Source organism: Onychostoma macrolepis, chromosome 02, assembly GCF_012432095.1.
Source record: "Onychostoma macrolepis isolate SWU-2019 chromosome 02, ASM1243209v1, whole genome shotgun sequence".
Lineage (NCBI taxonomy): Eukaryota > Metazoa > Chordata > Actinopteri > Cypriniformes > Cyprinidae > Onychostoma > Onychostoma macrolepis.
This window is the reverse complement of record NC_081156.1, coordinates 4,120,458-4,145,250: the sequence shown is the minus strand read 5'-3', so window position 1 is coordinate 4,145,250 and position 24,793 is coordinate 4,120,458. Positions and strand designations below refer to the sequence as shown.

Sequence of the window (24,793 nt, the reverse complement as noted above, 5' to 3'; positions counted from 1 at the left end):
TCCTCTGTTTGCCTCTTTAAGATGAATATATTTATGTATTCCCCGATTGTAAGTCGCTTTGAATAAATGCTATTGTGTTTTTGTTGAGGAAACCGGGGGTGTGTTTCAAGAAAGCATTAAAATAGTCAGCCAACTATTGTCGCAAGTTCCACTTAACTCTATCGCTAATGAGGAATCTTGATTTCAGATTTGATCAGATTTACCTTTCTTCAGAAAGTCATTTGTACTTTCAAGTTTCAAGTTTGTACCTTCAAACGTCTCCTGTGGAGCACATTTGAAATGCAAATCTGCCAATTTTCGTACATGGCTACAGAGGCCGTATCCTAAGCCTTAAAGTGCCCAGTAAAGCAAAACTAGTCCACCTGATGAACAAAAACTGATAAAAAAAAAACCTGCCTCATTCCAATCAAACACCAAGATTTAAACAGACTGTTTGCTTAAGGGTTTGCAATCAAATTCCATTAATATGATTCCTTATATATACCATGATCCCTGACCAGGATAAATGTTTTCATTGATAACCATTAACCTTAATTATTGTATTCAGGAATATTCAGAAATAATTGCATATGTCAAAAACAGACTGAGCAAAGTCAAATTAATGAAATATAAATATTCTGGACAGGAAAAGATTTCATCTGCTTCTATAAAGCACACACGAAAACCGCAGCACAGAAATATGTTAAAAGAGACTTTGAGAGTGTAATGCGTGGGATGACAGAAGAATGTTTTAGGATAAATTTTAAGACATTATTGATCTTTATCTCAAAATCAGTCCAAATAGTATGTGGGGCTACTATTTCGAAGCACTATTAAACAAAGAAAAATGTAACCTAGACGTTTTTATATATATATATCTCCATTTCCAATCAGACCTGGAATGGAATGGACTGGCCATCCATTCATGTCAGGGCTTTTCGCTGCCTTTTGCCTTTGGCACTGGGATAGGCTTCAGTATCCCTGTGACTCTACACAGCAAGTGGTTTGAAGAATGGATGTATTTAATTTAGCACCGTCTCTTTAAGAGAAATTATGTTTTTAGTAGTGCTGTCAAATGCATCCAAAATAAAAGTTTTTGTTTACATAATATATGAGTGTATACTGTGTATATTTATTATGCATATATAAATACACACACATGCATGTATATATTTAAGAAAAATATTTTGTTTATATATTAAATATATTTATATATAATTTATATGAATATAAATATATACATGTAAATATTTTCAAAATATATGTTGTATGTTTGTGTTTTATATATACATATACACAGTACACACACATATATTATGTAAACAAAAACTTTTATTTTGGATGCGATTAATCGCGATTAAGCACTAGTTTTTAGGCAATTAGTATTGATTTAAGTTCAGCTGTTAGTTGTAAAACAAACTTTAATAGATATCTGCTGTCAAAAATCTAAAAAAGAACAGAACATATATACAGTATACTGTATATGTACAAACACACAGATGAAAGCCGAATTAATTTGATGGCAAGTCAGCTTAACGCAGGAACCTATGCATGCTGATCATCTGCTCCCCAAGATAACAGATTACATTTTTCATAATCCGGTAGTAACATTTTCTTTTCATTGAATATAAATTACATGTTGCACAGTGAACACTGCACTTTCATTTCATCTTAATTTTCAACTTTATTTCATGTTAATTGCAGTAAATTACTTTTTTATTTCTCTGAACACACCACTGAATTCTTTACCGAACCAATCTAATCTACTTGTCCTGTGAAATATAGTACAAAGCTACTCTGGTAATCTAAGAGTTCTTTTCAATTTTAACAACTGTCGTATTCAAAAAAAAGCTGCCTTACATGGGTAAGAGTCTGACAGAAACGGTACACATAGAAGCCTCACTTTCGTGACAGTGCAGTAGAGCCTCCAAATCAGTCCTGAGGATATCTGACCAACTTCAGCTTCTGTTACACGCTTCCACATTTCCCGAATGTCTCTGACGTGTCCATGCGAAGTCATCATCTGGTTGTAGATACAAGGGTGATGAGGAGCTTTTCCCTCTCCTGAAAAGAACGCATGGTCCTTGGGAGCAACGTCTATCACTTTGGCGCAGATCCCGAGGAAGACGTCATCAATGTGAAAGGAAGCGTTTATGGTGAGCGCAGCTTGATAGATTTTGGTAGCCACATCTCTGGAGAGGACATACCCAGATCCAGGGGTGTAATCTGGGTAAGACAACCACGGGTACAAGTCTTGGGACATGTAGTACTTGCTCTCTTTGTCTCGGACGGGTGGTGAACCGCGGTGCACCTTTCCTATCCAAAGGTCTTTGGCATTACTGCGGCCAATCCCTTGCAAGAAGTGAATTATGTTGGGAATGTGAACGAAGATGTCGTCGTCTGCAGACATGAGGAACTGGGCACGGTGGCAGTAGGTTTCTTTCCAGCCAAGCTGCAAGAGTAGCTTCAGAGTAAGATTGTGGAAGGTGTCCATGAAGTCCTGCTGGATGAGGTCGTGATATCTTTGGTCCTCAAACAGCAGTTGCATCTTAAGTAGTCTTCTTTGCTCTGGTTCAGGATGGAGGCCAAGAGCGAACAACACCTTTACAGTAACACCCAGCTTCCTTTCAATGTACACCTCGTTTCCCCAAGTAGAGCGAATGGCTTGTCTTCTCTCAAAGTTCTCAGAGGAGCTTTTCACAAAGAGCAGGAGCAGAACGTCCTTTTCACCACACTTCCCCTCGTGGTTTATTAGGTATCTGTGATTGTTGTACTTGGTAGCTTCTTCGGGACTAACTCTAAAGCTTGCGTTAATGAACGTGAAGCTATTGAGAAGGTAGCGGTACGAGAAAGACATTACATGGGTTACAATGTTATTGTTAATCTGTTCCCAGTATGCCGTGAACATTAAGGTACTAAAGCATATTATTATTAGCTGTAGTTGGTATTTTTTGAATCTAGGCATTTTGAAAAATATCATGGCTTCTCTGAACTTTGGCTCCCGTTGCAATTCATGAGATTTTCATTTAGAGTCATAGCGGCCTTCAAACCATGTCCAAGTCTGGGTTCCAATATGAGACAAGAAAACCAATGAGGTGCTTCCGCTGTGATTGTCAAAATCTGTAAGAGAAACATACACGACAACTTCAATGGACTTACTCTGGACAAGAATGACCAGTGAGTGAGATAACATGAGACCATGAAATCAATAAAAAGGAATTAAGACGCCTGAATTATTTTTATTTACATTAACATAACCTGGCAAGTCATTTAAAAGGGATAGTTCACCCAAAAATAAAAATTCAGAAGAAATACAGTTATTTCAAAGAAAAAACATCAAATTTGAAATGCAACGCAGGGAATTCTGGGAATGTCAATTTACGTTTTTTTCCCTGTAGATTTTACATTCTTTTTCACTTCCAAAAATAGTATTTTACTGTAAAATAGTTTATTACAGTTTTTCACCGTATATATTAGGGGAACTTACCATTAACCATTTAACAGGTTTTTACTGTAGCATTTTCACAGTTTTTTACCGTTAAAATCACGGTCATTTTTTACAGTGTGAATTATCTTCTTACGCTCTCCCATTATAACATTAACAGACATGCCTTCTACAAGAATATCCAGATTTGTACAAATTTAATAAATTATACAAAATTAATTTGGGGAAAAAAGAGAAATTACTTTTTTACTCCTTTACATACAAATCCAACACAAGAGTGCAACACAAAGTGCAGTGTCCTTCTGCTTTCAGTGGTGTTGGATGAGTTTTATTCAAATTAAATGGTTTAGCAAGCTTGGTTGGTTATTTCTAATGTACCTCATTTCGAAACATCCTGGTTTGCATGAATCTAGTCTGTTCAACTCTCAAACAAGATTTCATTTAATCAAGTAAATCTTGCCAAGATATAAAAAATAACCTCTACTACACTGAAAGGTCATTCTCATGATTCACAATTTTAAAAAAATGTATCCGTTCTATATATATATACTTTAATTAAATTTAATTTTGAATGGTGAATCGTGAGAATGATCTTTCAGTTTTTTTGGAGTTTATTTAATCTATCTATATAATCTGTTTGACACTTGCAACTTGCAAAATGCAGCATATCCTCACATCTAAAGCACTGCAATGCTATGCAATGCAAATGCAAGGCCTGAGGGTCTCTGTTTTCTTTGTGGAAACCCAATGAAATCACTAAAGACTTTAGGATACACTTGGCAGGACAACAGAGAAACGGATGATTTAGTTACCCTCATGTTGACAAGAAACAATCTTTAAAACCTATTTTGTGTTTCACTGAAGAAAGTTAGTCATAAAGGTTTGAAATGACACGAAAATGAGTAAATGATGACAAAATCATCATTTCTTTTAATAACAAACAGAAATCTGACAAATTGCACAAGTATTTAGTAAACGCTAAGAACAGTTAACTCACTGGACATGTGAATCATTTAACCTCACATAACATAATCAAGTGTTTGCCAGTATTCATCTGACTCATTAGGAAAAAATCATATGATACTCTGTCCACTCCATTTAAAATAAAACGTTGGTGAATCTTAGGGTTTTAAGGTTGCCTAATTCAAGTGTCTGGAACATGAACGATCAGATTTCAAAACTTAGCCACAGTGGCCACAAAAAGTATCTGGACACTTACGTAGGCTACTTAAAATGCATTTTATTATTTGCATAAGTAGCAACTGCAAACAAATGATGCTGGACTTTTTATCAAAACTAACTTTGCTTGCCTGAGCCTCTGAATTATTATTATTTTTAAAATGACATTTAACTACGTGGTGTTGCGGTGATTTTTAGTGGATAGGCTATTTGAAGCCCGTTCATCTCAAGTTCACACAAATAAAAGTGTCCAAATACGTTTTGCCTTCATTTTGAACAATAACTTTTGTTTTACCATTTCGAACTTTATTTTATTTATTTATTTTTAGTGAAATGGTTCAAATTAAAAGTGTGTTTGTACTATATTTAACTTGTACCATCAGCCTACTTATGACTCGCAAATGTCGGTAGGCTGAATGTGATAACGAATGACAATAATTCGTAATTTTAAAACACAACTTTACAGCATAAAGAACAAAAGACGGTCTTACCAGGTCGATCCACAACATTGTTTTAATTAAAGCTCCAAGCTAAAGTGAGTCTCCGTGTAGTAGCCCCTCACTGCAGAACAAAGATCCAGGGGGCGGGGTTGGATCCACATCTAGGGGGTGGAGATGGTAGGTTTAAGGGTGGAGATGAGTAGGTTTAGGGCTGGAGATGGGTGGGTTTAGGGATCAGGGGGTGGAGACGGGTAGGTTTAGGTATTTGTAAGATGGGAGGAGTTGGATCTGGAGTTCTGCAGTGAAGGACCATCTCTCTCCGTGGTCTAAACATTAACTTTCCTCGCTAAAACAGTTTCACACATCTGTGACCAGCCAGAGCAACACACTGTCCAGTTTTTGCTCGGCGACGAACCCTGTCCTGTATAAGTTGTCGCGAAGTGACCCAACCACAAAGACTGAGTGTATTTGAGTAATGAAGGACACTCCCGTATTTGTTTAAAGGAGACGCTCGTGGAAAAGCCTATTTGGGGACCAGATTTCTGAAATGTACCTTGTTCGGTTAACAAAATATCATTGAAATATCACTTGTTGAATCGAAGATCCCCACATGAAAAAATACTATCGTGATGTATAGTAGGCTAAGTGTTTTTGAACCATACTATAGTAAAGTACTTGAATTGATTTATTGTGGTAATTCTCTAGTTGCTGTGGTAATATAAACAAATTACTTTACCCAATACTGTAGTAAGTGTTCTACAACTATAGGGTATATTATACTACAATACACTACAATATCTAAAAACTAAAATATACTACAGTATTTATTACAGTTTATCAATTCACTATAGTTAATACTACAGTATGCTGTAACATTCATTAATAACAAAGTGTTGTAGATACTATAATATATACAGTATAATACACTTTACTATAGTATGGTTCAAAAACACTGTAATGAATAAAATAAGATGAAACAAATATTTTAACATTTTCTAATTGTATTTAGGGTGAAGTCAGCTAAAATGGGCCACGTTTTTGGTAAATGACTTATAATACCGTTAAATAAGCTATGCATGCGATCTAATGATCTTCTTATAAATTAACATGGGTCTCTTAAATATATTTATATTTTTTTAAATGTGAAAAAGTTTTAAAATTATGAGAGTTCGAGTATCAGCAGGTACCTTCTTGAGCCATGGCACAACATTCAGGTAAAATGGGCCAATATAAAAGAGAACAACACAGGTAATTTCAGCTCAAATCAGTTTATTTTAGAGACTATTGTCTTTAGTGTGCCATAGCAACACCATAAATGTATTTCATTAAATAGAAAGTCGAATGAATATTTAATTAAAAAATGCAATTAAAAATGAACTGATCATGTTGTGTAGGTGTGTGTTTCTGTGCATTGGTGTCTTTTGTGTGCATGGATGTGTGTATGCTTGTATTTTTTTTAAAGACTGGTAAGATTTTGTATGGATACATATCTACAGTAGGCCTATAAACCTATTTTCACCCTCAATTTCTGTGTAAAAGTGTGTGTGTGTTTGTGCAGTCCATTTTACTGACATCTTCCTTTCTTTCCCTTTCTCTTCTCGTCTCTCTGTTTCCTTTCTTTGCTTGTCCTCCTACCATACTGTCTGCAATGCAATTTTTTTTAAAAGACTTAAGATTTTGTATGTATACATATCTAGGCCTATAAACCTATTTTCACCCTCAATTTCTGTTTAAAAGTGTGTGTGTGTGTTTGTACGCAGACCATTTTAGCTTAACCAGCCACGAACTTTTTCAAAAAAATCAAAGTTTCTTTTATAAATTAAACTTTTTTATTTGAAAGAGCATGTCAAAACATTGTTCATAAACCTCTGCTTTGTTGGTAAGCTTACTTATAATACCCTTATTAGTGATTAATTCAATTTTCTATGTCAGGCTCATTACCTTACAATTTCTCTGACAAGCTTCATGTAACACTCTGCCCTGCCCGCCTTAAAAAACTCAGACCAATAAAAATTATTGTTACATGTCAACAAGTGTTGAAGCAACAATGCAAGATCAGTTATTGTGATTTTCTGTAAAAATTTAAAGAGATATGATGCCACAACCTTATTTGGCCCATTTTAGCTGACTTCACCCTATACTTACATATTTTTCTTCTTCTTCTTTTTTTTTAACATTTTTTTTAATGTTTGTGTTTTTGGACGTGGATTTTGTCTATCCCTAACTAGGATTATTTGCATTTCAGACTCATTTCGTTTAATTATTGATTTCTTAGTTTATTTTTTTGTAAAATGATTATTCATAACGGGATGTAATATCATCCGCATGGTGTTCCTTTTTTTTTTTTTTTTTAGTAGTATCCATTTAATTCTAATGTGCGAGACTATTAATAAATAACTAGAAGTAGATTAAAATGATAACAAATACCAATGCAACGCCGAAGCTCACCGGCGCCATCTTGTGCACCGAACCCATTAACTTAGCAGTATCAAGTATCATAACAGTATCATCGCGTTTACTTTAAAAAATAAGTTGGATAGTTAAGGTAGGCCTGGGCGGGTGGATGTTTGTGGAAATCACCGTGTTCAGACCCTGTTACCTCGTGTAAACAAACTCTGGCCCTGCTAAATTTGAAATCAAGCCACGATACCAAACAATTTTCTGAAACTGGTTGCAATGCGCGGTTTGTCCTGTTGGTGGAAGTGATGGAAAAACGGCGATTGTGCCCTAATCTTTTAAATTCAGTGTAGAAGAACAAATAGTATATCAAGTTTAAAGATTTAGAGGAGTGCCTAGATGCGTGTGTTACATCATGAAACAAATAAGTGAACTTGAAATCGTTTTAGCATATCTGGAGATTGCAGATTGATGACCTAGCCCCTGTTGTTATATAGTATATACAAACAGTATTACTTTGATTTAACATGAGGAGTTAATTAGTCTGTCACTACCTTGAAACGGATAACGGAGTCTCTTGATAAATGATGATAATAGTGCTCATCTCTCCTTCAGCTTATGTTGTTCTTTGATGAATTAGCGACACACGTCTGTGTAATCAGCGCAGCCTGCGGCCCCCTCTGTTGGTGAAAATGATTACTACACTCTGACAATTGAGATGCGATGTTGGTCATTTATTTGTTTATTATTATTATTATTATTATTATATGCAGTCCCTGGGTTTTGTGGGGTGTTATGAACGGGCTGTAAAACAAAGAATGCGGGTAACCAACCACTTACTGGTAGCCTGACTTCTATAGTATGAAAAGATAAAAATACTATGGATGTCAGTGAGGAATAGAAACTGATGAAAAGATGACAGAATTTTCATTTTTGGGCGATCCAGCTCTTTATTACCCAACAAACATTGCTTTTGTTTGTTTGTTTTTGCAATAACCAAAAACCCTACTAAATACAAAAAAATATTTCCATTCCTGGCCCAGCTACTCCAAGACTTTAGTACATTTACAAAGTACAAATAGTTAAATTCCACATTGAATACTTTTTTGTTGTTGTAGTTGTAGGCTGCCTTTGTCTTCACTTGTGTTGTTTTGTGTGGTCGAGCAGTCTACCATAAGAAAGATAATTGTAACAGTTTAGGCTTATTGTATTTTAGAATATATTACCCTGTATAACATTTATAATGTACAAGCACATTATGCTTCTTTTTAAAAAAAATTTTTAGGATTTTGAAGGTGAAAAACTAAATTATGACAAAATGATGATTGTGCACTAGCCTATTTCTACAAGACTAATGAAATAAGCAGATGCGTGACTGATCATGTGACTTCATTTATACACAGTGAGTTCTTGTTTTCGACTGAATCATTCTGTAGCTGGAAAACATGATCATCAGGTATTACACAAACCTGAGGAGTTCATTCAGCTTGAGTGCTGCTGTTATTAAAACCAAAGAGAGACAAACCAAGTACTACATTCTGGCATTCACACACTATACATAGGGCTGTGTATCACCAGCAAAGTCACGAGAATTTAGTAAAACAGCTGTTTATTAAACACTGCATACTAGTCTATAGGGCAGGGGTCGGCAAGTAGGGTGAATTCGGGTAATCTGGGACACCTAAACTCCAGTGTGTTTATTTCCTGTTCTAATCAAATTTAGTCAACAGGATTTTACTATAATTTTAGCATGGATGTCATGTGACAAAAATCACATGACTTCATGGGGGTGATTCCACAGAAAGGGGCGGGGCACCTGTCAATCAAGAAGCTCCCCTGGGAATTGCATGACAAGGTCAATGACATAGGATTCTGACTAGATTAATGTTAAGGACATAAATCTGTCATGAATAAGACAATGTTCCTAATCGTTGTCAAATTATGTTTGTGATCTATTCAAGCAACAAAATATGTATTAAAGTGTTGAAAATGTGTTTTAGTTTTTTTTCTTTCAAACATTTTTTTGTTGTCCCACATTATCAAATATGATTGAGAATGTGGGACAGCATGCTTTGGGTAATCTGGGACAGTCTTCAAATGGGGGGAATATGCATTTAGGGACTTTATAAATCTAATGACAAGGGTTAATATATGCCATAATGAGAAATGGGTGTTAATTCTGGAGGTTATAACATTAGCACAAGTTCACAGTAGGTAGCAGCTAGCTAAAGCAGCTAGCTAGAGAGATGCTACAGAGACGGAATCTGGGAAACGTATTCCAATAGCAAGCAAAGGTATCAGGATTAAGTAAACCGTTAATTTCATTTCCCAAATTCCCAGTTAGTTTAGTAAATACAACGGGTCAAATCACTGAGCAGGAGGGGGATCTGCACCCAGGCCAGTTCACAATGTTCTGTTCACACACACACACACACACACACACACACACACCCATACACACACAGTCATTAAATCAGCTAAAATATGAAAATATCCATGGCCTTTAATTAACTCAATCAAATGTATTACAAAATGCAATGGCACCACAGCGTCAGGAAAAGAGATGGCAACAGAAAGATCGAGGAAGAGAGAGAGAGGGAAATAAGAGAAATATGAAGCTAAACCAATGGAATGAGAGCAGAATGAAGGGAGCTATTGGTGATATTGTGTTTGGCATGCATAAAGTATGGCGAATATAGGCCTTTCTTAGGCCTAATACATATGTCCCAGATTATAAACTGACCTGTCCCAGATTATCAAATTCAGGCAGAATTTTTTTGGGGGGCACAAAAACACTTAATAGGTGTGGCATGTCTCCTCTGGGCATAATATCTACATTATTTCCTCTGGTGTGGTTAGAAAACATCTTAGGGATTTCAGAAAAGTCTAATGTGTTGATCTAATGTGTTAGATAGATATCGAAATAAATCGCAGAAGTCAAAATTGCAAAAAATGTCCCAGATTACCCGAATTCACCCTAATAAAAGGTATAATTGCTGTTTTTTGCGGTGCAAATTTTGTTTATGATGAAAACAGTACGTTATTTTTTTTGCCTACGGATCGATGCATTTCTTACAGATTTCTGCTCATTCGAAATCGAATACAGATGAAGTAGCACTGTAAGATTACATTTGTTTGAATGCATTATTGAGAGAGCGATTGCATGTGAATAAGTGCTGAAAATATTCAGTATCTAGAAGGAACAAACAAATTCCTTGAGAACTATCATAGCCTTCACATTCTTTCTGATTTGAGTGATCCTTCTCTATCAAACTAGCTAAATATGTTTAACGTGAATTCTTGCTAAATATGCAGTTATGTTATGGGCTGTTGGCATGAACTGTACTCGGGATGGAGCGCTCTTGGAGTGAAAACCACAACCCTCCGACCTTTAAAAAATCCGCTCCTTGCTCCAGTCAGAATCACATCGCTCCACTCACATACTCTGATTGTGAGTAGCTGTTGCTGTCGTGACAGATCTATTTCAGAACCAGCAACTATCAAAATAATCTGGCTGCGGGTGCAGGCCACATATTATTCCTGGCGGGCCAGTTTTGGGCCTGTTGCCGACCACTGCTGTAGGGCCATTTCTAACTATAGGCAGAGCAGGCGGTTGACCTCTGCATTACGAAGGGCCTCCATAAATGTACCACAGTACAATATTGATAGTTTTCACATGACGTCACACTCTTATAGGAACGCCCACCTGGCGGGAAAAACGAAGCTTTGCTCCATTGACCGCCAGCTATTTTTACGCAGATTGCATCAAGTAATAATGTAGTAAAACGTAGATATTAAAATTATACACCTTATTGATGATGTATATTTTGTACAAGAAAGCAGATGAAGCCAGAATATAAACGCAACGTGCAAAGTTTCACGTTAAATGGTTTAACCATTAGAAGGAAAACGCTGAAGCGAATTGCGTTCATATTCCGGTCTCATCTGCTTGCCTACGTAAACTATGCATCATTAACTACAGAGATTATTGAATTTATTATTGATATTTTAATATTACTGTTTTAAATATATTAAGGCACTTTTAAGTGTTTTTACAACGTTTTGTCGCACTGTTTAATGATTGAAATATTGCCGCGGGTGTCTAATATGGATTGAAAATGCCCAAAGTTTGCGTTTTGTTTACATACCTTTATTTTATTCTTTTGAGAGGTGATCTAAATATTTGCGACTGTGAAACATGATAAATTGACAGGCTTGTGCAGCAGTTATGGATGTTTTGCCCTCCAGGTCTTCGAGCCGGTCACGTGACTGAAAGCTATGAACAGATAATGAGCTGGCATGTTTCATGTTTACATTGGGCACTGCCCACCAGGTACAAAAATCTTGTTTTTATGCCCATAAATAATGTACTCGTTCTAATAAATTTATATTGTAATGTACTCATTCTAATATATTTTAAAAATCAGTCAGCGCAGTGCCCTTTTCTCAAATAGCCTAATGCTTCTTACCTTTTCTGTTTTGTCTGTTTTCCAAGTTGTTGTTATATAATCTATAAAGAAATATAATTTTACTTGTTTGTAATTTATATGGCCACTCAGACCGCTGACTAACATAGTTTTAGGAGCTCATTTTTAATCAATCCTGCAAGACAGACTTTTCAGGATAGGAGATGAACTAAAATGAGCTCCCAAAACTTACTGCCAGATTCTGGAAGATAAATTCTTCAAACAGTGGTACAAGAGGATGTGATGCTGGTCCTTCAAGAGTCACTCTCAACTTATCTGTCCATAAATAAAATCAGTCTTCATGTATTTCACAACACTTCAGCATGTTCTTATTAAGTGAGGGCCATTTTAAATAATTTTTTTACCCAAGCAAAGTCTCTGAGAACCTGACACCTTGTAATTCTGGAGACTCCAGGAAGGTTGCAGTTCTGGAAAATTATGGTGCTGGAGACTAAATGGTTCCTGATGTTTTCTCACCTAATTCATCACATTAATTCTTAATTCTTTTGCAGTTAATGTGTCTTTTCCTCTCCACCTGTTTTTTCTGACCTTGCTGACCCAATGAGCATTTCGCTGCCCAATGGTCATGCCTTAACTTTGCTAATTCTATTATTGCATTAGTATTGCATCCTTCTCATGGGCATTTAATCATTTTTTTTTACTTTTATTCTTGAGTTCAATCTCTTTTTTGGCTCATTTTATCTGTAAAGGAAAACCTGCCTAATAATTCTGCACACCTGAAATAAGGAGTTTCTGACTATCAGCCTTCATGGACAATTATATATCACTTACAAATTATTAAATACAAAATCAATAGTAGTTATTAAGATTGATGTGGTTTGGAATTGGTAAAATGTTCTTGGAAAAAAAATATGACCAGAATATCAACTTTCAACAATACTTTAATAATAATAATAATAATAATAATAATAAATATAGCTGGTGGTCTTGGCCAACCTGGATGTATGGCCAACAGTTAAACACATCCAAAACGGAGAGGCTCACAGACACACAACACACACACACTGAGTTTAAATGATTAAACTAGTTTATTAATACTCTATAAACATATTTACACACACACACACACACACACATAGAAATGAAATGGTTAAACTATCATATTAATAATCATTAAGCCTGCTTACACACAGAGACACACTCATACATGGACACACATGCACACACATTTTGTTGCAGATATAGATATTTGAAATAAATGATAGGTGACAATAGTTTTTGCAAGTCTTCTCTTTTTAAGAGTTTATATTTCTCTGTGATCATAATATGGTAAAATTGTAAAAACTGACATAACAAAATGGTAAACTTGAATTAAAAGTGATTTTAAATGTTATAACTGATTTTATAATATCTCCATGAGAAAAGCTATGAACAGTTCTGTTTGAGAGTTTAATAAGCCCATTAGTGGTCTTCCTCTGCCATCTAGTGGTTATAAATAGCAATTTCTCATACAACCCTGTGTTTTATGGTTTTTAACCTTTATAACTATCATAGTGGTATTTTTTGCCCAATCTCTCTTAAATTTTGCATGCTTGTTTAGAATTAAATTATGCATCATTTTACACAGTTCTGAGAGAAGGTGTGGGCTTTTTTTTTTTTTTTTTAGGAATAATAGGCCTTTGGGTAAACTATGTAAAGAACATATTATAAGATGACCGTTTTATAGTTGTCCAAATGCAAATGTTCAACTCTTTTTTTCTTTTTTTTTTTAATAATTATTGACCTAGAGAGTCTAGACAATAGTCCTGCACTGATTTTTATTGATTTTCAGTTAAAATCTGACGGCTAGTTCACAAAAGCAGGTTTTTTTAAATAATCTCAAATACTTAAAGAACAGTTTGATTGACAGCAGTGATCCTAGAGGCAAAGTTGTTCAGAATGAGAAGATCTGTATGATATGAAGATATAGTGTTTAAGTTTTATTGCAATTTGAGGTCATTTACTATGGAAAAATTGTGTTTTGGAGGCCTTTTTTACTGTTATAGCACCACCTATAGTCTGATCTCCATGAAACTTTTCTTGCTTGTTAAGAGTCATGTGACACGTTTTCACCAAGTTTCGTAAAGTTTTGAGTTTTCGTTTAGGTTTTATGGGCTTCTGGTATTTGGCTACACCCTTTTATTAATGACCCCGTTACAGCTAACCAAACGACAAAATTCAATTTTTTTTGATAATTCTTGATCCAGAGTCCAGAGAGTATTACTGCAGTGGTTTGATGGAGATTGAGTGAAAAACCTACACTCTTAAAAGTGCTGGGTTATTTCTGTAAACACATTGTTGGGTTAATTGTGCTGGGTCAAAATTCTGGGTTGTTTGAGGTACTGTAAACACATAGTTGGGTTGTTAGTGCTGGGTCAAATGACTGCAAGGGGTTCTTTCACCACTGAGCACCTGGGTTTGTTTATTTTTCCTCTTCATCGAATTTTCTGGATTCTTCACTCGTCTCGTCGTCAGATGGTCAAGCAACTCGCGGCAAGCATGATTATAAGGTAAATTAATATGATAATATGATAATTTACCTCTATTTTTAATAAGCTGTGGTAAGAGCACAGCACACTGATTTCATGGTTAATGTGATATTTGATCTGTCGCTGTGCAGGTTAAAGTTAGGGTTATTCTGTGAATGAAGTACGTTAGCCGCCTACATTTTCTTTTTTTGACAAAAAAAGCCTCAACAATCTCTTTATAGTTATATAAAAGTTATATATATATATATATATATATATATACAAGTATACAAAGTTGTATACTTATTTTAACGCCTCATGGAAAAGGTATGAACTATGGTTAGGTCAGAAATACAGGGTTAAGTTCAGTTAATTTAACGTTACTGTCTGTGTAACGTTTCTGTATGGCTTTGTAATGTTTTGTCAGAATTAGATCATTTCGTACTAAAATTGATCTTTTAAGGACTTTATTTTCAAGTTAATGTCTGCGACTTGCCGAATCCAACAATAACTTTCATTTTCGCGCTCTTTTTCCTCAGGTAACGTTAGCTGCATTAGCTACCCTTAAAGTTAAACCACGATATTACTGGTATGTAATATTATTCTTAAATGTTATGTAATATTATTCTTAAATATTGTTACTTAAATGTAATGTTATCTTAGCTACAGTATGTAAAGTTAGAATTAATCTCTCATGGTGTATGAGGTCCTTTTAATCTTCCTCTTTTTTTAGTGAATGCTCGTGTTGCTTTAATCAGGACACAAGAGGTTTATCCAGGTTAACAGTACGTTAGAGAGGCCATGTAAAGTGTTCTTTATATGTTACTGTTAGAAATAATAATTTATATTTGAGATTGATGAATAATAGGCAAATCACTGGATTTCCAGGCTGGCATACTGTATGGTTTTGCTAGCTTTCAACCCAGTTTTTCATCCTTATTTTACAGAATCTGTTTTGCCTCCCAAAACAAAATTGAGATGATGGATTCGCAGCAATGGGTCTACAAGCATCCCAGAAATCTTGAAGGAGTTCCCCAGGCTTCTGAGTGAGGATGCTGTCAAAAATAATGTCATAAATAGATTTCCTTTATCAATTAACTTCTATTAAATAAATGAAATCAACATTTGGTGTGAGCATCCTTTGCATTTAAAGCAGCTTTTGCCCTTGGTGCACTTTTTCAGGAAGCTTTGCAGGGAGGTTTCTTGAAGCATTTTGGAGACGTTGCAACAGTTCTTCTGGATTTAGTCTGTCTCAGTTTGTTCTGTTTAGACAGACTGATGATAACCAGATCAGATCTCTGTGTGGAGCACTGGCTGTTTTCAGACTCTTTGTGCAAACAAAAATCTCACTGGATTATTACATTATTATTATTATATGTATATTATATATATGTAATAATTATACTATATGTAAATATTATTACAATTAATGGCAAAATGAATGTTTGGAAATGTAAACTGATATTTCCTACAGACACATTACAGCAAAAGATCGAAATAACTGACTTAAAACCTTTTTTCTAATCTGCATCCCCAAAGTCTTTTTTGTGCTTGATGTTAGCTACACTAACATCTTCCTTCCTGGGAATTTCTCCAGCATGCAGTATATCATATTGATGGACATGAGTCTTCATGTGTGAAGTATTTGAGGGCAACAGTTTTTTCTGGCCACTTGTAATGTTAAAATTTTTGTCACATGTATTGTCTATTGTAGGTCTCTTTGTTTGGATTAGTTTTAATGGCACAATATTTGGACTGATTCTCATGTCGCAATAATCAATTTCATAGTGTTATGATGCTGCAATGTTGACAAAGAATAGGAATCTACAGTACCTAGTTTACAAAGTTTTGTGTTTTAAAGAAACCGATCTACAAAAACAGTTGTTTTATTAGTGTCTGTAGGGGTTGGATGTAATGTGTAACAGTAGGACCCATACAAAAATTGTTTTAAAATGAAATGTGAAAACTCATTAAATTGATATTTACAGTTGCATTTTTTGTGTTGTGTAATTGTATTACAGAAAAAGAATAATTTTACGTTCCTTTGTGATTATTTATTATTATTGGTAATGTTGGTAAATATAAAGGTAGCAAGGTAATGAGACAACAAATAACCCAGTGTTTGGGTAATGTTTAACCCAGCAACACAGTTAACCTGACCCACTGGTTGGGTTAAATAAGCCAGCATTCTGGGTCAAATGGTTAAACCCAGCACTTGGGTCAAAACAACCCAGCGCGTGTTCTGTCCCTCAGACACCCAGCGGCTGGGTTAAGGTTGGGTTATTTTTTAACCCATCCTTTTTAGAGTGTAGGACTAGTTCGCAAAAGTAAGTTTTTAAGATAATTGAGAATATTTAATAAACGATTTGACTGACAGCATTAGTCCCAGAGGCAAGGTTGTTCAGAATGAGGAGATCTATCAGATGATATGAAGTTCTAGTGTTTGTGTGAATATATGAACATGTTCTAAAATTTGAGGTCATTTTCAATAGAAATCTTGTGTTTTTGAGGCCTTTTTAACTGTCATAGCGCCATCTATGGTCCAATCTCCATGAAACTTCGCATGGTTTTTAAGAGTCACGTGACACGTGTTTTCACCAAATTTCGTAAAGTTTCGAGTTTTCGTTTAGGTTTTATAGGCTTTTGGGTATATTTGGCCAGGCCCCTTTACTAAATGACCCCGTTAAAAGTAACCAAAGAACAAAATTCAACATTTTTTTGATAATTATTGATCTAGAGAGTCCAGAGAATATTACTACAGTGGTTTGATCGAGACCAGAGACTAGTTCGTAAGGTTTTTAACATATTTGTGAATACTTATTGAACGATTTGATTGACAGCAATGGTTCTTGAGGCAAAGTTGTTCATTATGAGGAGGAAGTGTGAAAAAGGCTAATTGAAGTGGATCCCTAAACTGCAAGCTAACAGGTGCTTTCAGAAAGCAAGCGCGTTTATCCACAGTGGAGAGAGCGCGCGTGCACATGGTTGCCAGGTTGACAAAGATAAGTACCAAACTTAGCAGATATTTCTGTATTGCGCAAGTGGAAGGCTCTGTTTCGGGGATTTCATCTCTTTACATCAGGCAACCCAGTTGTGTTCCTCTGCGGCCAGGTTAAACCTTGTTGTAGCCTATATTTTATGCTCTATTCGTTAGTTTTTAGAAACCTCGCACTTTTCTACTCGATTTTAAACGGTGTTCCCACTGCTGCACACGTGCCACAATATCTGTATCGATACTCAATCGATGCATCGTCGTATCGATATATCGAACACAGCACTACTATGCAACATACACAGCAGAATCTAAATGCAATACTCTCGATGCAACACAGCGTTTCTGCATTCATAGAAATTCATAAGAACAGACAGAGAACACTATTATCAAAATATATTTTATTCTGGACTTTTCATTTGATCTGACTCAAATCACAACAGTCAAATCAACATCGCAGTGAGTGATTTCTGCTAGAGAGTGAGCAAAACAGGAAAAAGAACTAAAAAAAAATAAAGGAAAAAACTAGATTAAAGATTACCTAAAGTGAGACAAAAATCACTGAACAAGTATTTAAATGGTCCAAGATGTTTTGATATGCCCATGTACTGCTTTTGCTTAGAGCTAAAAACAACATTAGAATTACAAAAGATTTTAAAGTACAAAATTTCAAAGGGCCGTGGACACAGCAAGCAGAGTGCTAGGCTTCGAGGACCAAGAGAAGCAAACGCTTGCACGCACACTGTAAAAAGTATATCTCTTTAAAATTAAAACATTATAAAATACCATTCCACTGTCATAGACAATATAATAAATAGCGTATTTTCGTACAATCTACTTGTTGATTATATTAGAGCAAGCTTCAAAATACTCATCTTTTAAAAAAAAAACGAAAGGAAAGAAAAATCAGGACATTTTGACAATTTTAGGAGGGGATGCAGATTATACTTGATCCGTGGGAAGAAAAAGGCATTTGTTAGCATTTTGGACTACACTTGTAAAAAACAAACAAAAAAACAAACAAAAAAAAAAGTTACATAGGTTTAAACCAGCCGCCTCACCCTCTAATAATCATCATCAGAAGATCTGGTTCATTCAAGTAAATGTTTAATGTCACTCAAGTAATTTCAGTCCAAAGGATAAAAAATGTTTTAAGTGCTCATTGGATTTCATGGGAATACGTGCTGTAAAGTGCTGAGAGGCCACATGAGTGTGCTGGCTAAAAGCTGCTTCTCTGGACTATGACTGTCTAATGGTATTTTATAAAGACACGTGACAGCATCTAGTGAACTCCAAATCAATGTGCCGTCACCTGAAACCAGGCTGCGAGAAATCCCAAACATCAATGGAGGTTACGTTAAAATCCATCCATTATAACAGTAGCATGTAATAGTAAAAATACCTGTGGTCACATTTACATTTTTCCACGTCAGTTTCTGTTCACACCATACCATCACTGCGCAATGACGTCATTTTACAAATGAAAATAGTGAGCAAAATGGGCGAAAACGGCACCACCTCAGCCTCTACTTCCCCGCTGCCTGACTGGAACTGATTAAAAAAAAATAAAAATATCGCACCGACCCATAATTCTGTCACTCACGTGAAGCCATACAGACTACAGCCATTACAGTCACACACGCACACACCAATTCACTGCAGCACTGAAAGAGTAATGACCAGACCGGATCAGTCAGAGCTCGGACCGCTATAGAAAAGCAGGAAATGACATCATGACGCAACACTAAAGAAAGAACATCAAATCGGAGGAACAAATCTAGGTTATAAACATTTTTAAGTGAGCTGTCATGTTAAATACCAATGTAGGAGGACAATCATGAACTCCCCAAAAAAAGGAATGAATAACCTGATAGCTATGTTTTCTGTAACAGCGAGAGTGAATGTGCCGTTGCGTTTTTAGGGTGGGCCTATTGGATATTTTAAACGCACAGGCTTCACCTACGAGTTTCACCCATTCAAGTTCGGTTTTGTCTTGCCACAAAGTTGCATAGGTTGTACAAAATAACACAGGGCATTCGTTTTAGAAAATATAGTTGAGTAATTTAATAGGATTTCTGTACTCTTATAACTCTGTATTAAAAAACAAAAAAAAAACAAAAGATCAAATTATTTCTCAAAGTTTGGCAAAAAAAAAAAAAAAAAAATCCTTGAGCATTTTTGGAGAACAGTTCCAAAAGTCGCAGAGCCACTAAACATACAGTGCCAATACTCTGAATTGTCAATATCACACGGCCACGAGTTGGCCATATTCAACAGCTCTGCTCTTTAGCTCATGCAGTTACACCTAAACCGTCACTGAAGCGCTGACGTGTGCAATATGCGCACGACAGCTGCGTGGACCTCGGCCCTCTGGGTTTGGAATGATGAATACAGGAACTAATGAGGTGTGTGTGGGTGTGGGTGTGTGTGCATATGCGGTGTATTTCTCTTGTGTCCAGTGTGTCTGTGTATAACAGTTCTCTGGCACGCTGATCTTGTGTGTGTCGTATGCGTCATGGGTCCGTGTTGTGATGGATCTGAGGGACTGTTGGTCTGGGCTGCGGTCTGGTGCCTCACGCGTGGACTACAGCAGTGGATGATGGGCCAGGGACAGTCGGTAAATTTGGCTATGCACACATTCATAGTCGGTCCATGGCTTCCCAGCGGCAGCGTCATTTCCTTAGGTCTAATACACAAACCTGAGAAAGGGAAGAAAAGTTATTATGGCTTGGGGGCACTTATTGGCCAAATTTGTGTTTATTATGGAAACTTGTTTCCACCATGGGATTAAAAAAAAAAGTTAATAAAATTCGTTATTGCAATTTTGCATCTCAAAATTTAGACTTTCCTCACAATTCTTTGTTGTTTTGTTTATGGCACAGAATTAAAAAAATAAAATTTAACCGACACAATTGTGACTTTTTCCCCACGCAATTGCGAGTCTGAATTGTGATTGGCAGCTGGTCTCTTCTGGTCTCCAATGTTTCTAGTCAAATTAGCGTATATTCCCAACTGATAATCTAATGTTAAACCCATTAAAATGTTAAAAAAACAAAACACATGGCTCCGTAGTGCCATCACTTTTACAGTGTTGCAATGACCGTCATTTGTCAGTGCCTCACTCCTCAAAGTTTAATGAGTGTGTAGATGACACGAAGCTGCGATGTGAGCAACATTAAAAACAGATGGGCACTATTTGAATGGGTTCCTATGGAGACCGGAACAGAAGAGCATCCAACTGGAAATTAGAATTCGTAATGGTGGCGCTCATCGTTTACTCAGGAAAAAGGTCTATACAGTGCCGGAAAAATCTTCCACAGATTATATATTTATATGGCTATAAAATAAAAATATTATTATTATTATTATTATTAGCATGCATAGTATTACTAAAAATAAAAAAAATGAAAAGAAATATCACTACTGTAATGTTTTGCTGTCAAATAAAAATTGAGTATTTAAATATTATAATAATTTAATTTTGCAACTGTAAACTTACAATGCTAATATTTATGGCTGTTTTGACTTCTTTATTTTCAAACATTAAACCATCAAGCTATTATTTTGATGGAAACTCTTTTGTAGGGCCCTATGTAGGGAAGTAGCTATCGAATATTTTAGTAATCGAGTATTCTACCAAAAATTCTATCGATTAATCGGATAATAACTTTTTCTTTATTAAAGAGCAATACTAAATATACAAGAGAAAATAAGACCGGTCTCTTAAAATTAACAAGTCATTTGTTTCCTTTTTAGAAAAATTTACATTTTTATTGCTGAAATTGCATATATTAATAACTGTGAAAACTAAACCCATTTAGTGTATGTAATTGCCATATTACATTCAAAATACAAATATATAAAAATTTAAAATTACTTTAAAAAAGGTAAACATAGTACAACCTAAAACTAAGACATAAATCAAAATAATAGTAATAAAAAAATAACAATAAAACCTAAACATTGTGCAACTTAACTTTCAGCCTAACTACAGCTCAGGCGTGACATAAGCCTTTACTGTCTTCTTAGAAGGCTTTGTGGCTTTTGTAAAAGGCAAAAATTAGTGGGCAGGAAGCTAACGTGGAACAAAAACAAGAGTCCATACACAACATTTATTAACACATTTTTCAGCAACATGAATTTAAAGTTATTTGGAGAATAAACCCTCTTAAATCTCTCTCTGCATACTGGTGTGTGTGTAATCCTTTAAAGGAGCATGTGGTTGCAAACACTGTGCACTCTATGCAGTTACAGGGATGCACCAAAATGAAAATTCTGGGCCGGAACCCGAGAATTCTGATGTGCTTGGTCGAGAACCAAACGGCTTTGTAATAATTATTTATTCAATAATATAAAGTAGTTTTGTAAGACTTTTTAATTTAACTCAGTTTTAATGACACAGAATTTAAAAAACACAAGCCAATAAAATAACCACACTTTTATTGAAAGAAAATTGGACAGAAAATATATTAATATTAAATATCAATGTATTATTTTTTTATTCAGTTCTATGCAACAGAATCAGACATAACTGTTGTTGTTGTTTTTGACTAATTATCCAAATAATGTATAGTCCTGCAAACAGAGTTTTTCCTTTCTCAAAATGCGGCGGAGGTGGTACCATCCTGATCATGTGCACTGTGCACACAATGTACCCACCCTTCAAGTGGCTGAAACAAACACTTTTTACACGCAACACATTTTAGGTGTTATTATAATTATAGCTATGATTAAAGAAAATGACAATTATAAAGTTATGTTTTATCTTCTCTCATCTATTGTTTTATTGTTATTTATTCTTAAAATAGCCTTATGAAATGTTTTATTTTTCCTCAGAAATTCTGTGTTGTGTATCTGTTTATCAAATGAAGGCATAAAACATTAATTTTATTTATCTTTAAATTATTGAAAATTAAACTTTTGGCAAACAAAGGGGATTTACTATTAAAATTAAAACATGGAAGAAGTGTTGTGTGATCATTCCTTAAAAAAATTAAGTTTTCATAATTTTAGTAGTAGTAGTATGTACATTGAACAATAGTAATATATTTCTGCTGCAATGTCTTCAAATTAATCCGGACTTTTATTTTGACGGGTTGCCGTGGATTCCTTCTGTGTGAATGTGATATGAAGCTAGTTTTACTCAAATGAAACGGTGAAAGGCTCATGAAGTGACTCTCAGATCAGTTCTGGAGATGTTGTTTGTGTGTTTATGTCCTCATCGAGTCGGCAGACGCTGAAATCACCGCGAGCGTCACGCGCGCTTCTGTGTGTGTGTGGTAAAGGAAAACATTCATTCATAGAGATATGATCGCGTTAATATGAGTAATGCTCATCACATCGCGTAAATCAGTGGGAAATGAATAGAAATGATGATTCTGTGTGCAGAAATATCAAGTAAACGTGTAAAAATATAAAAACCCTGGCAAAGCTATTATTATCAGCGCATGTGAGCAGAGCGTAGCGGGGAGCAGATCTGTGAAGGAGATTTGACCAGCGTTACTACACTACAGCATGTCACATAGAAATTTCTTGTCGGTGCGTTATTTGAGCGGATTTAGCTTTTCTGGTGAGCATGAGCGGTAAATGAGCAGAATGCACATTATAGAGCGGAATATTGAACGGACAGTGAAACCTGAACACTGCTGTGTGGCGCGGCGCGGCGCGGCATATATTTTCGGTGCATCCCTAGTAAATGAACTAAACGATTCTTCGAAGCACAAGAATTTCGTTTCTTCTGCCATCGTCTTGTCTTCCTCACCTCACTCTTCTTGTCAGTCAGCTCGACTCAGATGAATTAATCAAAAGTTGGTCATCACACTTTAATCAAATTGCAATATGGACTAGCATTTGTAAACATTAAGCTGCAAAATACAAATTTAAATATGAATTCTGCGTGTCTCTGTGTTGATGAATGGTGCAGACGTGCGGTTGTGTTTACTTGTACTGAAGCCAGCGTGATGCTCGTGGAGATATTAGTGTCTGCCCTCTGACTAATGAGGACATCAATACATGAACAACATCTCCAGAACTGCTCTGAGAGTCACTTCATGAGCATTTTACAGTTTCATTTGAGTAAAACTATCATCATATCATATACACAGAAATGTAAAGGTATTCACGGCAACTTGTCAAAATAAAAGTTTGGTTTAACAGGAAGACATTAGGTGCGTTTACATGTACACTTTTTTGTCATTCCGATTAAAATCATTCCGATTGAAAGATTCGATGAACTGTTTACATGAGACGTTATCTAATCCGATATGGTGTTTACATGTGCCTGTGCTTTCCATTTTAGGATATGCTAATAGCCTACAGTGACAACAAAAACAAGTCACCAGAGGAAAAAACGCCCATATTTACGTTAATATTTTTAATATCTGTTTGCACTTGCTTAGAATAAACAGTTAATATTTGAATCCTTGAGTTCATTCGAGCGCTCAGTCATATGGCCAGAACGCGATCATAGAAATCATATGTCCCTCTGTAATGCAGCTGAGATTAATTGTACTCTGATACTACAAAGTTGTACTGTACTTAAATGGAACAAATACACGATTTCTTACGAAGAGTTGCTGAACAATGAATCAAAGGAGCATTGCTTTATCACAATCGTGTTTCGTACAACATTCATGGCGTGAGCACGTATAAATTCAAGCAGATCGGAAATTATGAATCTGTCATCTATACAAATACAAATGACAAAGGCAACTTTTGGTCAAGTTGTTTATTTTCATTGAGCTACTTTCACTATCATCACTGTGTTGTTTCTAAGCTGAAAAGCAGAAAATTGCGCTTCATTTCAGATCTGTTTTCCACTCCGGACATGAGAGCAGATAGTCTGTCACACAGCAAGCGTTCTCCTTTCTAATGTGTTTTTAACTGTATAATGGAAATTTTAACTTTATACCTCCACTATTACCCAGTCTCTACTGTAGTGTCGGTGTCCTCAAATCACAGAATGTACCGTTGCCGACATCATCACGTTCACGTTCTGACGACCCGACCTCTGGACGTGATGGCGTGACGCAAAGTAATCGGTTTAAAGTGTTTACATGGCAGGATTTTAATTTTGTTCGGTTTATAGAAAGGTTTATCCACCCTCTCAAACCGATTACAATTTCATTCGGTTTGGGCATTTTTATTCCGATTGAGGTGTTTATATGGAGCATTTTCATTCGGATTGGACTTTTAAACCGATTACAATGCTCCATGTAAACGCACCTACTGTGGCAGAAATACATTACTATTGTTCAGTAGTATGTACGTAATACTAGTACTACTACTATTAAAATTATTAAAACTTTATTTTTAAGGTATAATCATACATTATTTCTTCAATGTTTTAATTGTAATAGTAAATCCCCTTTATTTGCCAAAAATAAAATTTGTTTAATTTTCATTAATTAAAAGATAAATTAAATGAA

The 24,793-nt window shown here is 35.5% G+C and overlaps 2 protein-coding genes and 1 long non-coding RNA gene across 7 annotated transcripts in view; 1 reads left to right on the top strand and 2 right to left on the bottom strand.

Annotated features, from left to right (window-relative positions):
• Window positions 1-1,333: 1,333 nt before the first annotated feature.
• Window positions 1,334-11,670, bottom strand: b3gnt5b (UDP-GlcNAc:betaGal beta-1,3-N-acetylglucosaminyltransferase 5b). Of its 3 annotated transcripts, none has more exons than XM_058752301.1 (2): window positions 11,589-11,670; window positions 1,334-3,099 (listed from the first exon to the last, which is right to left on the bottom strand). In XM_058752301.1, exon 2 carries the CDS (start codon window positions 2,957-2,959, stop codon window positions 1,820-1,822), a length of 1,140 nt encoding a protein of 379 aa, XP_058608284.1. In that variant the 5' UTR covers window positions 2,960-3,099; window positions 11,589-11,670; the 3' UTR covers window positions 1,334-1,819. The 3 variants fall into 3 exon arrangements, with proteins under 3 accessions (XP_058608284.1, XP_058608265.1, XP_058608274.1); XM_058752282.1 differs by lacking the exon at window positions 11,589-11,670 and adding an exon at window positions 7,995-8,133; XM_058752291.1 differs by lacking the exon at window positions 11,589-11,670 and adding an exon at window positions 5,095-5,432.
• Window positions 11,671-14,149: 2,479 nt separating this feature from the next.
• On the top strand, window positions 14,150-16,273 carry LOC131530561 (uncharacterized). Of its 2 annotated transcripts, XR_009268427.1 has the most exons (4): window positions 14,150-14,416; window positions 14,914-14,963; window positions 15,322-15,420; window positions 15,557-16,273. It is a non-coding gene; the product is annotated as an uncharacterized LOC131530561 (long non-coding RNA). The 2 variants fall into 2 exon arrangements; XR_009268426.1 differs by having other exon boundaries at window positions 14,914-15,420.
• A 1,479-nt stretch (window positions 16,274-17,752) lies between these two features.
• tbl1xr1b (TBL1X/Y related 1b) overlaps window positions 17,753-24,793 on the bottom strand; it is a 34,895-nt gene continuing 27,854 nt past the window's right edge. For both annotated transcript variants that reach the window (XM_058752451.1, XM_058752452.1), the window contains exon 16: window positions 17,753-20,065. In XM_058752451.1, coding sequence (XP_058608434.1) covers window positions 20,039-20,065 — 27 coding nt within the window. In that variant the 3' untranslated portion in view covers window positions 17,753-20,038. The remainder of the gene's footprint in view (window positions 20,066-24,793) is intronic.